The following is a 13,291-nucleotide window of genomic DNA, read 5'->3' on the forward strand; positions in this document are numbered from 1 at the left end:
GCAGCTTGTCTTAATCTTCAATATTGAAACTTGGACCAAGCAAAAGGAATTTTTCCAAGTCAATATCCTCCTGAGGATTTAATCTCCAATAGGATAACCTCCCAAAATTGTCCCTTATTACCAGCAGTCCATGATGATGGTGTGATAATCTTCCACTCTGAGGTCAAAAATGGTTTGGAGATGGCAAATTATTTTTCTCTGCGCTTGGCATTGCACATCAAACTGGGAAAAGCTCCTGCAGCGCATTTGGGAGAACAGATCAGTGGTTCTCATTTACCAGCCTAGGTGCTAGCAGAGATGAGGACTGGTCTGATAACATGTGAGCAGTGGATAGCATTCTTGATTTGGATTGCAATTCCAGACAAGCGTATATGTAGTTCCTTCATCACACCTAAGATGGCTGGTTTTGTTAGGTTGTGTGATAAAAAGCTGGTCTCTGCACACACAGAGGAGAACAGAGGAACAACAGCAGGTGGGGGAACCCCAGAGGTACCCTGCCCACGGTATTTCCAGGCACATTACAGGAGAGCCATCAGCCCATTAACAGCTCATCTCCCCACTGAGGAAGCACAGAGGCACAGCACCAGCAGGGCACCCCAGTAACGCATCAGAGGAATGGGGCCCTGCCCAGAGCCCCCCAGGGCATCACAGGATGGTGATAAGCCCCATGAGCTGGGCATGACACCCATCACATGAGTGGAGGGGAGAGGCTCTGTGGAGCATCTCAGTCTCTGGAGCACAGACTGAAGGGGACTATACTTAGAGGTATGGGACTCACTATGGGGTGCAGGACAATAACCAAGTCCAAAACTTACTATGTGATGTTTTGGGAAGGAACCAAAGGTGGGGAAAGGGTGAGATCAAGGTGGTTTTGGAAGGAACAAGGGTGGGAAAATACAGGACTTCAGGGGATAAAAGAGGCTGGTCACACACAAGCAGGCTGCTGGTCAGTATGCTTGTCTGGCCATGCCCTGCACCGCTTCAGCGCAGCCCTTCCTGGCTTCTCGTTCAGCTCCATTTCTGATTATTTTCCTGTCCGTGCGTGTGTGTGCGTGCGTATGGAGGTCTAAGTGCCAGCAGCTGGAGTGGGACCACAGGTCACAGGGCCGTGTGGGTGCCAGCAGGTCAAGTGGCTTGGGAGCCAGAGGGAGGTATGTGTGTCCCTGTGCTTCTGTGCATTAGAGGGGTATGCACCAGCCACTGGCATGGGGCTCTGCATCTCGAGGGCTGCTTGCATGCCCATATGCCAGCAGGATCAGAGGCCAGTTACTGGGTGGACTGTGCCTAAGCCCAGCTACCAGAGGGATCCACACTGCATATATACGTATATATTTCTCAGTAACAGACCTTTATCTGGATCAGCCAGAGAGGGGAACAGGATGAGGCCATTGGTGCTTTTGTGTGCTGTGGTTTCTATCTAAGTTGATCGGTGTGGCTGGCAGTGTATTTATGGGTATAGGTGCTGTATACGTGTGTGCATGTACGTGCCTATTGGGAGCACGTACTGTTGGTCGGCCCTGGGAGCACAGAGCTGCAGCCTCCTCCTCCATACTGTTGGGCTGCTGGATTCAGCAACATAAAACAGGTTTTGTTCTGATTTTTCTTGTACAAAATCCATGCCTGTTTGTACATTTGCTTTGTTTGATTCAAGTGATTTTGAAGTCAGTTATTAATTTTTATGTGTGTTTGCAGTTCATGTTAAATGTTTTTTGTGGTAGTGTTCCTGGCAATCTTATCAAAATGAAGAGCCAAATACAAACCGATTCAGAAACAGTAGAAATGGCCTCAGGGGCTCTTTATCCATAGACCAAAACAATGTGGACAGGTAAAGCCCAGCTGCTGGCACTGACACAATACCTGACAACCTTGGGAGCTGGTACATCAAGAAAATTGGCTTTGATTTGCTAGAGTTGTACACATAATTTTTAAACATATAAAGATGTCCCACTGAAAAAGCTGAAACCACTCACACATTTCAGTGCTCTGTACCCTGTAAGAATCAGATTTTTACAATATGAGTCTTTTGCTTACCACCGAATGAGTGTGATTTCCCCAGCTCTCTCCCAGATCAATTATATTTGCTTAATTTCAAGTGTGTGTTGTTGGGAGAGGAAAATGAGGTATCTTTTGTGTTAAAATAGTTGATGAGTGGTTGGCTGTGCATGTTCTCTAGTTTGGCTTTTACTAATACCTGTCACTCCTAGACCCAAAGTCCTGTTATTCATCTTGCCTGCAGCACCTGCAGCGTTAGCAACTGGCAATAGTGAGCTCTGCACCTGCAGGCTCCCTGCTTATAAAACCTATTTCACACTCTCTGGAACAGTATTTGTTAAGACCAAGTTAACGAACTCTTCAAACCCCATAGTTAGCCTGGCACCTCAAAGGCCTGGGCAAGCACTAGAAGCATTTTGGGGTTTAATATGTGAAGTTTTTAATATGTAAGGAATATTGTCTCCTGTAAAATATTATATATAGACGAAATGCAGCTACCAAGCTTTTTGAAAATAAACATTTGGTTCACTCGCTCACTGTTTCGTCACAACATCATGCTTCCTACTTTCCCTAAGACCTCAGGGAGACAGGAGAGTGGTGTAAGGGAACATGAAAAAGCAGTTTTCCTCATGATCTGAGTCTGCTGCTTATTTGCTACATGATCTTGGTCTTCAGAGGAGTGCTGCTGCAATAACAGCGCTTCATCAGGCTCAGAACAGCAGAGCTGGGACCAGCACAGTGGGTTAGCCCTCAATGCAGTCTAATTTTCACATGGTACTGGGCAGTAGCCTCTTAAAATTCATTTCCAGTTGCAGCATCTCAAATTGAAAGCTGCACAAGTCACTGGTGACGTTAAAAAATCTTGGCCATTTTGCATAACAACATTGTGTTTTAATGTCCATTTACATGATGAAGTCATTTGTATTCTATTTGTATGTCTTAAATCCAGATACAATATTTAAGGCAGCAAAAAGCATCAGAGAGAAATGGTTTCATTTCTTTTCTTCAAAGGCTGTTAGTGGTTTTGAAGAGAACAAACACCAAACTATTTTGCTGTGCTCCAAGAAAAAAACAAAACCACCCAGACATGATGTTTTTTTTTTCCCACTTTAGGCAGGGCTGATATTCAGTATCTATCTTCTCTTCACAGGGTCAATAACCATCACCAACGAGATGGAGTTTTGTGGCAGATCCCCCCGCTCCTCCCAAGCCCAGTACCCACAGCACCCTTGCACTTCTCTCAGCCTGGTGCGGACCCTCAGTGGGCCCGGGTACCCCAGGCCGGTGGCAGGACTGCTGGCTCAGCATCCCCCTGCCTCACCCCACTCCAGCTGCAGCCGTGGGAGGAAGCAGCCACGGAGGGGAGGAAGCAGAAGTACCTCCCCGTGCCGCTCCTCCCCTCCGCCGTAGAGCCCCACAGCTCTCCCGGGCACAGCATGCACCAGGCTGCAGGTGTTGCTGCCTCGAAAGCTTTTCACTGGTGTTTATGTGCCAAACCCACATGCTGCCTTGCTGCGGACCATGGCATCTACCCTGGAGAAGTTCATTCATTCTCTGGATCCCAGAGCCCTTCCCAGGGTCCTCCAAATCCAGTCAGGCATCTATTTCCAAGGTGAGCATCGGGTGTTTTCTGGCAGGGCTTTGCAAGTCTTTGGCATTGGGTCCCCCTTGGGACCGAGATGTGGGGGAGGCAGAGGGAGGATGCTGACAGAGTTGTCTCCCAGCAGTTTCCCACCAGCTGCAATTTTCGCTTTGAAGAACCAGCGTAATGATCAATGGCCTTAGAGATGTCTTTGGTATGGTGTGTAATCTGGTCTTCTCACAGGCAGTGAGGAAGGAGCTGTAGTTACTCATTGTATCCTGGAAAGAGTAGTGGAATGAGTCATGAATTTGCTTTGCACTCACACAGCACCATCAATCCAGCAATTGCAAATCACTGCACAGAGGTTAATTGATTAAACCTAGCTCTGCTCTTCTGGGGTTGGCATGGCGAGGTGCTCTCTGTCTCAGAAATAAAGAACCAGAGCATCTGGAAAGTGACTGTGAGGGACCATAAGGTTTTCCTAAAGTTCTGCCCTGCTTTTGGGGGTACTTCAGGTGTGCTGCAACACGAAGGGATGGGTATGAGCCAGACAGGAGCATCATAGGGGCAATATTTTGCTGGGTTTTCCTGCAGCAGATCTTTTTATGGTGTTTTTACTGCTAGGCTCTGCTTGTGCACAAAACACAGTGGAAGGATAGTAAAGGCACTTGCACTGGAGGGAAAAGTTATGTGCTTGGTAAGGCATGGACTTCAATGACAGTGAAAACGCTATGTCAGACCCATGTATTAGTCTAGGAAAAGAAAGTTATCTCCCTGCCACTGCAAGCGAAAAAGGAGTCACACTAGATAAAACAGAAGGGGCTTTATGAAATGAGCGGAAGCCTGCTTCAGCTTCAGCCTAATACCTGCTTCAGGATCCACGATATCTATCTTTACATTAATCTAAAAATCCCCATGCTGCTCCACAGTTGGAGGAGAGAGGCGGTGGCCGCCATTAGCTGTGGCCGTGGAAAGTCTAAGCTGTGATCTCGGCGCTGTGGCCGGAGTGGGTGATTCTTCCCTCTGCAAGAACAGCCTCTTGGGGAGGAAAGAAAATGGGAAAGGGCATACTTAAGCTGTGATGGTGGTGTACTGTCCGTGTTCTCCTGATTGCCCATTCTAGCTGCTCTGGAAACTGCCTAGGACATATGAATAGTACTGATTGATACACAAAAAGGCATTCTGGGAAACAAACTTGGCGAAAATTACCAGAAAATTTTGAAAATATGCTTTTTCTGACCTTTGACATGTGGCCTGTTCAAGTTTTACATTTTAAAACAGCCCAAGAACTTGAACTGAATTAAGTTCTTGATAAGGGGGCTACTACCTAAGTGAAGAGTGGAATTTAAGCTACAAATGGGAAGATCACCTCCCTAAGTTGGAGTAGTCACCATATTTCTCTCTTTCCACACACCTAGGAAGCAGAGGCAATATTAATGCAAGTTGTATGTATATTTACATGTATGTACATGTATATGTAATATATTTGTGTACACAAAATACTCTAAGAGATATATGTATATACAAAATACTATGATAAAATTATGGTAGCCCAGCTGTCAGGTTTCTGAGTTCCTGCAGTCTGCATCGTGCTGCTAGTGGATAGTAAAACTCATACCAGTACCTCTTTGGAGCCAGGGTGTTTCAGCTTCTTCTTCCATTTACTGTGTAAACCCTTCCACATGAAGAGAAAAAACCCATGGGGACTTAACCCACAGACCATTCTACAGCAATGTCCTCACATGTGAGAGAAAAAAGCTATTAGCTGATGACTGTCTATAATACAAGAGCCTGCACAGCCTTGGGAGGGGGTGGTATGTGCTATAGAGACCTGGGAATGTTTGCGCTAAAAGCGAGAGCCCTTGTGCTGCTCTGATGCTTCTTCAGTCTTCAGCAGCACCACCTCTTCCTGTCCTCTGCTCCCGGTGGCTTCCTCTCAACTGCACTCATACATGTTTCCACCAGCAAGCTAGATGCAGCGCTAACATGCATGCAGGTGTTTCTTGCTTATACAATGAGTAAGGCTGATACAGACGTGCTACTTGGCTCCTTCCCCTCACAGTCGGCACATCCCCAGACTACTTGCAGGTACCTAGAAACACCGATGTCCACTAGCAGGCTTGTGTTGGTTCCTCTCTCTTCTTCTTCCTTGCTTCAGAGGAGGCTAGAGACACTCGAGACACTGTGCCTGAGAGGTTTGCAGGATCTAGGGCTACAAAAGCTCTTCTCAGGCCAGACTTTCCCTTCCACTGCCTCCCTCCCTCCCTGAGCTCTCTGGCTGTGTCAGATCTCTCCCGAACATTTTGCTTCTCTTCGTACCTGGCAGCAGGGGTGAACACGCTGTTCTGTGATTGCATTATGATTTCTGTTGCATTTTCTGAAGCAAGAGTAGTGCTTCAGAGAGAGTCTGAAGTAACTCCTGTTATATTGCTAAACAGGAGAGTGGCTCACTTTGTGCACTTTGAATTTCCATTAGGACAACCATTCTTTAGTCCTTCCTCAGCCAGATCCCCCCGCCCCTCCAAAAACCCTTTTGATTTCTCTTACCACATGCAGGACACCAGCAATCACATTGTGGGTAATGGCAGGTCTATTGGCAGGGAACATGGGTTTATTGCTGTGGTTTCAGGGACCAAATCAGAGCATTCATGCACTGATTGTAGTAGCTCCCAACCAGCTACAAAGTCAGCCTGGTCAGCCGAGTCCTTCTTGGACTAGCAGTTTCATGGAGTTGGATTTCATAGGAATCTTTAACCATTCTCAGCGCAACATGGAGATAGTAAGGGAGAACATTTATTTTTAAAGCATTACATGGAATGGTTTGAAACCGGTCAATCACAAGGGACGATTAATTTTCTGGTGTAAGAATTTAAAATAGCGAGAATTTGTACTTATGTACATTCTATGTATATTCCCCTTTCCACAACCCAGGAAAAAAGTGCAAGGTTTCTTAATGCTGGCTTAATCAGGTACATAGAATGGCTACTGGAGTAAATAATGATCTACTAAATCCATTAGAGCTGTCACATCAAAGCTGCAGCAGCCAACCCATGAAGGCTATAGCTATCTAGGTGGTAAGGAGACGATGGAGCTAATTCATTTACTGGTCTTCTGTGGTGCACTGTGTGCTGTCAGGATGAAACTCTTAATTCACTCTATCTGGAAGCAAAATTTTGCACACACTGCACTTAGGTCTAGATGATTTTACAAGTAAATATGTGACTTGCAAATTAGCCTCACTGCTCTTGACAGAGTTTCAGTACCTCTGGAAGCATAAGGATAGCATAATGCTATAAGTCTTTGTAAGGATGGATGTATTTTTTTCCATGTGGTAAGGTATTTTTATTAAAAGCTGCAAAGTAAAGCTCCAGGGAAAGAGTGGGAATTTGCTTGCCCTTGGGCGAGGTACAAGCTCTAAAAGATCCCCCTCTGCCTTCATACCCATGTAGCACCAAATGCAATCTAGGTTTCTGTTTTCAGACACAAGCCTGCCTGCTGCAGTTCCTGGTGGAGAGTAAGTTGAAAACATATGCTGTGTGCACCCATTCCACCATTAGTCTCTCTACTGGCCTATAAAAAGTTATGTTCCTGCTGCAATTAATGGAATTATGATGTATTTAACTGTAGCTCCCCAAACTGTAAGTGGGCAGGACTTTATAGACCCTGTTTCCATTAAGAATACTTTCAGCTAGAGAAGCTACGGGCAATTGAACTTTTGCTGTTGGTAACGAATACTATGATCTAGTCACCTTTCTGAGGAAGCTATGCTCTTGTTCACCTCTCTGTTCCTGGTCTGAAGCAGAGGGAAGGGTTTCCCTGGGATGATATCAGTGTTTTGCATGCTACACCTGGACTATGGGGTTCATTGAAGCCTTATCCAGTTTGCCTCAGGCAGGAGAGCTAAGGTTTGAGAATCTTGTTCATACTCCCATGTTCCCAGTCCCCTTTCCCTCCAGCAGTGTGTGGCTGCATAGTCAGAGCCCCAACCTGCAGTCACCATCAATGACTGTCCGACACTATGCAGAGTCGGGAACAGGGGGGTTCAGTAATAGCCCCGAGTTCTTCTAAAGTGCTTTTCATTCATCACACTCAAAGGACTACACAAAAGTAGAGAAATTGTTGTTATCCCTGGTCTGAAAATAGAAACACAACTGAAAGGAGAGGGTGGTTCTGCAAACCCCAGGGATGCCACTCAGGGCAGTTGTTTGGGACTCTGCAGTCATAATATCATTACTACAGAAACTGGACTGCTGAATCTCTGAAGGGAATAGGAAGGCTGATTATAAAATGAGAGCAAGTTTGCCAGATACAAATATCTTGGTAATCAGCACTGATTAGAAAGGAACTACAGTGCAGACTAAAGTACATGACAATTTAATAGCTCATTAAAATACGTTATTAAAAAATTAAACTGCTGAAACTCCATTGGAAACTGATTTGATGAATTGAGTATTTTTCTTTGAACATTTTAGTAAATATTGATGCTTAGTGAGCTAAGTACTGTATGACCGCTGATTTTTACAGATAGCATGCAAGTACAGGCTTTCATCTTTATGTTGCAAAAATTATGTCTGTTTTAATACTGATATAATTGTTTTATGGGTAATTGAATTTAATATTCTGCAGGCTTAATTTAACCAGTGGCAGGACAGTAAAAAGTGTCAAACTTTAATTGCGAAAAATGTAGAACTGCTCAAGGCACCTATTCTGTTGGTGTTTCTTGCCACTTAGCCATGTTCCCTACTTGCAGCCTTCCCATTTTTGCTCTGCCTAAACTGAAATCCCACATTACCTTTTTTTTTATTCCCCTAAAGCTAAATGCACACATCAGCAGTGGCATTAGGACCCCAAGGACTGGGACTTGCCAGATTACAGGGAGAGTTGGTAGCTCCTCTCTGCAGAGCAGCTGTTTGAAAGCAGCATGTGTGTTGTGTAAATCATAGCACCAAGATATCTCCTCTTTATGACGGACCCGTGAAACTCATCGGGAAAATTTATGCTGTGTGCTCTTTCTCTGGGGAGAAGGGATCTGTAAGTCAGCAGCCTCCACCTCGGCAAGTTGGGAGTGCAGCGAAGCAGCACGCTGTAAATGCAGTGCTCCACTCTCTGCTCCCTCTCCCAGGGCTCTGGAAAATGCCAGGTCTCTCCACGCAAGGAGAAAATGGTGGGAAGAGGTAACAGTGGGGTCACACATACATCCCTGGTTAATGTCCTTCCAGACCTAAGGGAGTCAAAGATGGTCAGTATTGCCGGGTGGGAATGCCCTCTCTGGATGGCTTTTTGGTGCGCTCTGACAGATGCCTGAGGGGTGATGCCAAACAAAGCCCTTTGGGATTTGCTCCTTCTTTGGTGAATGCGCACAGCTCCATTGCAAAACTCTCTTTGGTGAACCATAAAGAACATGAACATGCTTAGGCTCACGGTTCCTCTTGGCTCTCCTTTGCTGGCTGCGCATCTGCTTCAATTTCACCCTTTCTGCTTCTGTTACTAGGAAAGAGCATCTTTTCAGTGTGCACTTCTGTGATCCTTTCAGGGGAGCAATGGGTTCAGCAGAGCAGCAGCAGAGTGCTGGAACCTCTTACAAAAAGTCCTGTTAACCCCATAACTGCAGCTAGGCAAACTGAATAGAAGAGGAATCCTTGCACATCTTCTCAGCTGCCCCAAGTCCTAATTTAGACAAGAAATTGCTGTCAACGCTAATAGTTAGAAAAAGATCATGTAGGATGGAATGATTTTTTACTGTTTTTAGGCCAACCTAGAGGGAACAAATTCTTCTCCCTTATGAGTGTGAAAAGCCAATGAGTCAACAAAAGCTAGGATATGTGGTCTGTAATACGTATGAATAAAACAAGCAAGCTGCCTCTTCAGGATTAATAAAGGCACTTTTTCTCATAAAAAGCAACAAGACAATTTAAACAGAGGGTAAAGCATGGACAGCTTTGAACAGCTTTGATGAAGACCATTAGGGTTGTATTTCTTAGAGGTGGAAGATCAATAAAAATGACCTGTGCATTTACTGGCTAGAGTCTCATTTGAGTGCATGCCAAAGGGGGCATTGCACATGAAACTGGTGAAATTTGTAGTACAGTGTTTGCACTTGCTAATTTGTCTCATTTTTTACAGTGATAGAAGCCAAATCTGTCTGTAAAAATGGAAGAGTTTTTTCCCTTGAACATAGCTGTTTCCCTTCCTCTTGATTGAGCAGTTAGGAGCAAGAGCCCTAGGTACAGCAGGAATAACAGATAGTTTGGATTCTCTTTTGTGGTCAGTAGTCAGAGCACGTTAGTAAATTTTCTCTATTAATATGTACCACTGAAACTCTCCTGTACTTATTCAGGCTGCTTCAAAAACATGTTTTATTCTGAACAAGAAGGAAAGTGCCCTTCAGTGAATGCAATATGAGAACAAAACTTGACTTTTATGGGTCAAATATTGCTCATTTTATTCATGCCGCTGCCCTCAATGGGATGACTCATCCAGACACAGTGAGAAAAGTGGGTGGCTGGCGCTGAGGGCAAAGCTGTTTCAAGGATCTCCTTGTGGGGATTTTCTTTCCATGACATTCAGCTCCAAGCCTCTCTGTGGATGCACAGGAGGTGGGCAGAATACCCAAATTGCCTGGCTTGTCTCAACTCAAGGGTCAACCCCCTGCCTTGGCTTGCTGAAGCTGCCCTCGACGTGCTGGTTTCCTGCAGTGGAAAGGGGTCCCCAGCTGTTGTTGCACTTGGGCCTCCAGGGATGTGAGGAGGAGGTCTGCAGCAGGAGGAGCTCTGCTTCCCTACACATGAACCCGCCATCCTATCAAAATACCAAGACAATTTTCACAAACTTGGGCTCTGGGGAGATATGAGGGCAACAATAGCAAATGAGAGGGGAGAGAAGATCCTGAGATAAATTTCTCATGATACACAAGCCCATGACCATGCTTCATTGCTGAGTAACAAGGCTTTTGTGGAGCATTTTTTTCTTCCAGTAACTGGTGATCTATGCATGAGGAAACATGGCATTAGTCTAGGTTCATTTTTTCTGGTTAGCTCCGTTGGACACACAGTAATGGCACAAGGGGCAGCGTGCTGTGATCTCAGTAGGGGAAGATGGTTAAACATGCTTCCAGTTCTGGGTTTTGCCTGTGATGTGCTCAACACTCTGGCCTGATCCTGCAACTTAATTTAAACAGCCTTCTTAAACCCAGTCCAACAAAGCACAGATTTACTGTTAAACATACACTTCAATAAAACATACCTTAAGTCAAAGTAATTAACACTACAAAGAAAAAGAATAAAACTAAATAAATCATGAACAGCTAAAACAGTGACTTATGCTGTTCTAAAGCAGATTTTGGCATTCTCTTCATTGCTGCAGTAATTCCGACTTGTGTGGGTAAACCCAAACAAAAGGTCAAAGATGTTGCATTTGGAGCTGTGGTTTCACTTGCTCTTTCCACTATAGTGGGTGCTGCACACACACGTCTGCTGCCACACGCAGAGCGTGAGCCCTCTGGATAGATGAGAATCAGAAGAAAGTATTAAAAAAAAAAAAAAAAAAGGCTATAAACCTATCAGGAAAGGAATAAATCAGAAACTGCAGAAGTAATTTTTTAAAAAATTCCATTATGATTGAAATGGCTTAAAGCACTTGACATTTAAAGTTTGACTTTATACGGCAAAAGATAAATCTTACAGCTTTTGTTTTTTGATGGTTTTGTGCTGGCAAAAGTTAGACCCTCTGCAGCCTAATTAGGTATGATCAAGATAAGATGCCCTGTTTGCACAGAGCCTTTTGACAGGAGTTTACCTCCGTGGCAATTCAGCAGCTGAACTCCTTGGAGGGTTTGTGTCCCAGACTGACCAAACCTGCAGACTTTTGTTGCTTAGGACATACTAAAGAGAGAAGAGCTGTTACAAAGCCCAGTAAGTTGCCCTGTCACTTGACAGAGGATCTTCTACACAAACTCATGATGCCTTCATGATCATTGCTAGCTCTGGGCCTCTGGAGCACCGTGTAGGCACGGGGGAGCTGGGCTTTCCCGCTCTTGGTGGGTGCACCTTCTAGGGGTAGGAAGGAAGGGGTGGATAAAAGCCATACAGGTGCTTTATACTATTTGCAGCCACTCTCATAGCCTGGGGTTGGAGAGAGAAGCTGGGGCATACTTCCTTCTTTCCCTGCCATTGTGCATGTGATTTTCAGCCTCTTTGTATCTTCCCCACAAGATGTTAGTTTATTTGAGTTCAGTGGTGAAAACCAGCATGCTGATTAGCATCTTCAGTGCTCAGGAGGTATTTGACTGAAAAAAAAAAAGAGACACGTAACTTCTTACCATCAGAAATTGGTTTCTTTTTCTTACTGCTTAATCAGAGTATAATATGATTAAAGTTATTAAGCAAAACTCTCCTCCCCTCAATTTTAAAATAGATCTCTCTTCTTGCCAAAAAGCATAAACTCTGAACAATTGGCTAACCCCCAAATAATGCCCATAAAGAATGATATCTTTTTTATTGACACTAATTATAGATACATTATGCCCTTCATATTACTTTGGGAACCTGCAGCAGCCTTAATAAACCTGTGGTTTCAGCTGAGCTATGTCGTAGGGGAAAGCAGGCTATTGTAATTCTGGCTGAATGGCTGCACCAGGGGGTCATGCCTTTATGTGAAAGCAGAATCATTTCACCAGCCCCTGAAACAGAGTCACCTCTGATCTGGGAAGACAGCACCCACATGGGTAACTGATGACAACATAATAGCGGAGAAAGAAGCACTGGGAAAAGGACGTTGGGACAAAGTTCTACTCTTTCAGGACACATTGGGACATCTTTCATCTCCCTGCAAAGCAGCCAGGATCCCGGTTCTTTGGATCTTCTTTCAAAGACGGTTCAGCCTGCCAGCTGCAATGAATTCAGTGGGTGCTACTGCGAGATGAAAGGGAGAATTTTTTTCCTTCAAGGATTCAAGCTCATGGGGCTAGGGAGTCAATGCCTAGTGTTTGGCCTGCAAAGACATTTGGTTTTGTTAGGAGAAAAGCTTGGTTTCTGTTAAAAAAAAAAAAAAAAAAAAAAAAGAATGGGGGATATTTGAAAGTGGTTAGCAGCACCCTGTAGCAGACAGACGGTTAGACTGGGAGTCAGCCAGCCTGGGCTTGAGCTCCAGCCCTGCTGAATGGTCCTCTGTGTCGCCTTAGTCAAGCCTTTTGTCTTGTTCGCATTGCTCTCCCTAGCTCTCCTTGCTAAACTGCCCAGAAGCGTGCAACAAAAGGGAGTTACATATGAGTGATGTATTACTGTTGTTTAGTCATGAACCTGATTTTGAGCCGTACTTCCTATCAGCATCAGTGAAGCGTTCACTCCGAGAGCAGTCACTGAACGGGGCTCTAAGCTGCTGGGAAGAAAAAAGGAAATATTACTGAGATATTTGCTGTTCTACCTCGTATTATAAAGTATTTCTCTCAGTGGTACTGTCATATGGTCTGACATGAAGAATGACATTCTCCATCTCAGGCATTCACTGTATTTATATTTTATATTGTTGTTTTTAATACAAAAAGACTCTTCTTGTACCTGTAATGAAAAATAAATCAAATAAAGGGCTCATGTTAGGGAGGATGGTGGTGTGGCTGCTTAGCATTTTAGGAAAGATGGAGGAAAAAGATATTGAACCAATTGTTATGGTTCCTTTGATGTGATCACAGCAGTTGCTAATATGGATTGTCAAACTAGAGAT

At 44.5% G+C, this 13,291-nt stretch overlaps 1 protein-coding gene across 1 annotated transcript in view; it reads left to right on the forward strand.

The window, feature by feature from the left end:
• The first annotated feature begins 3,439 nt into the window (after window positions 1-3,439).
• THEMIS (thymocyte selection associated) overlaps window positions 3,440-13,291 on the forward strand; it is an 82,766-nt gene continuing 72,914 nt past the window's right edge. Inside the window, exon 1 of the mRNA XM_087775654.1 lies at window positions 3,440-3,604. Within this exon, the coding sequence (XP_087631780.1) occupies window positions 3,514-3,604 (91 nt within the window). The 5' untranslated portion in view covers window positions 3,440-3,513. The remainder of the gene's footprint in view (window positions 3,605-13,291) is intronic.

This window comes from Nipponia nippon, unplaced genomic scaffold, assembly GCF_047370975.1.
Source record: "Nipponia nippon isolate SJK-2023a ecotype South Korea unplaced genomic scaffold, ASM4737097v1 scaffold_4, whole genome shotgun sequence".
Taxonomy (NCBI): Eukaryota; Metazoa; Chordata; class Aves; order Pelecaniformes; family Threskiornithidae; genus Nipponia; species Nipponia nippon.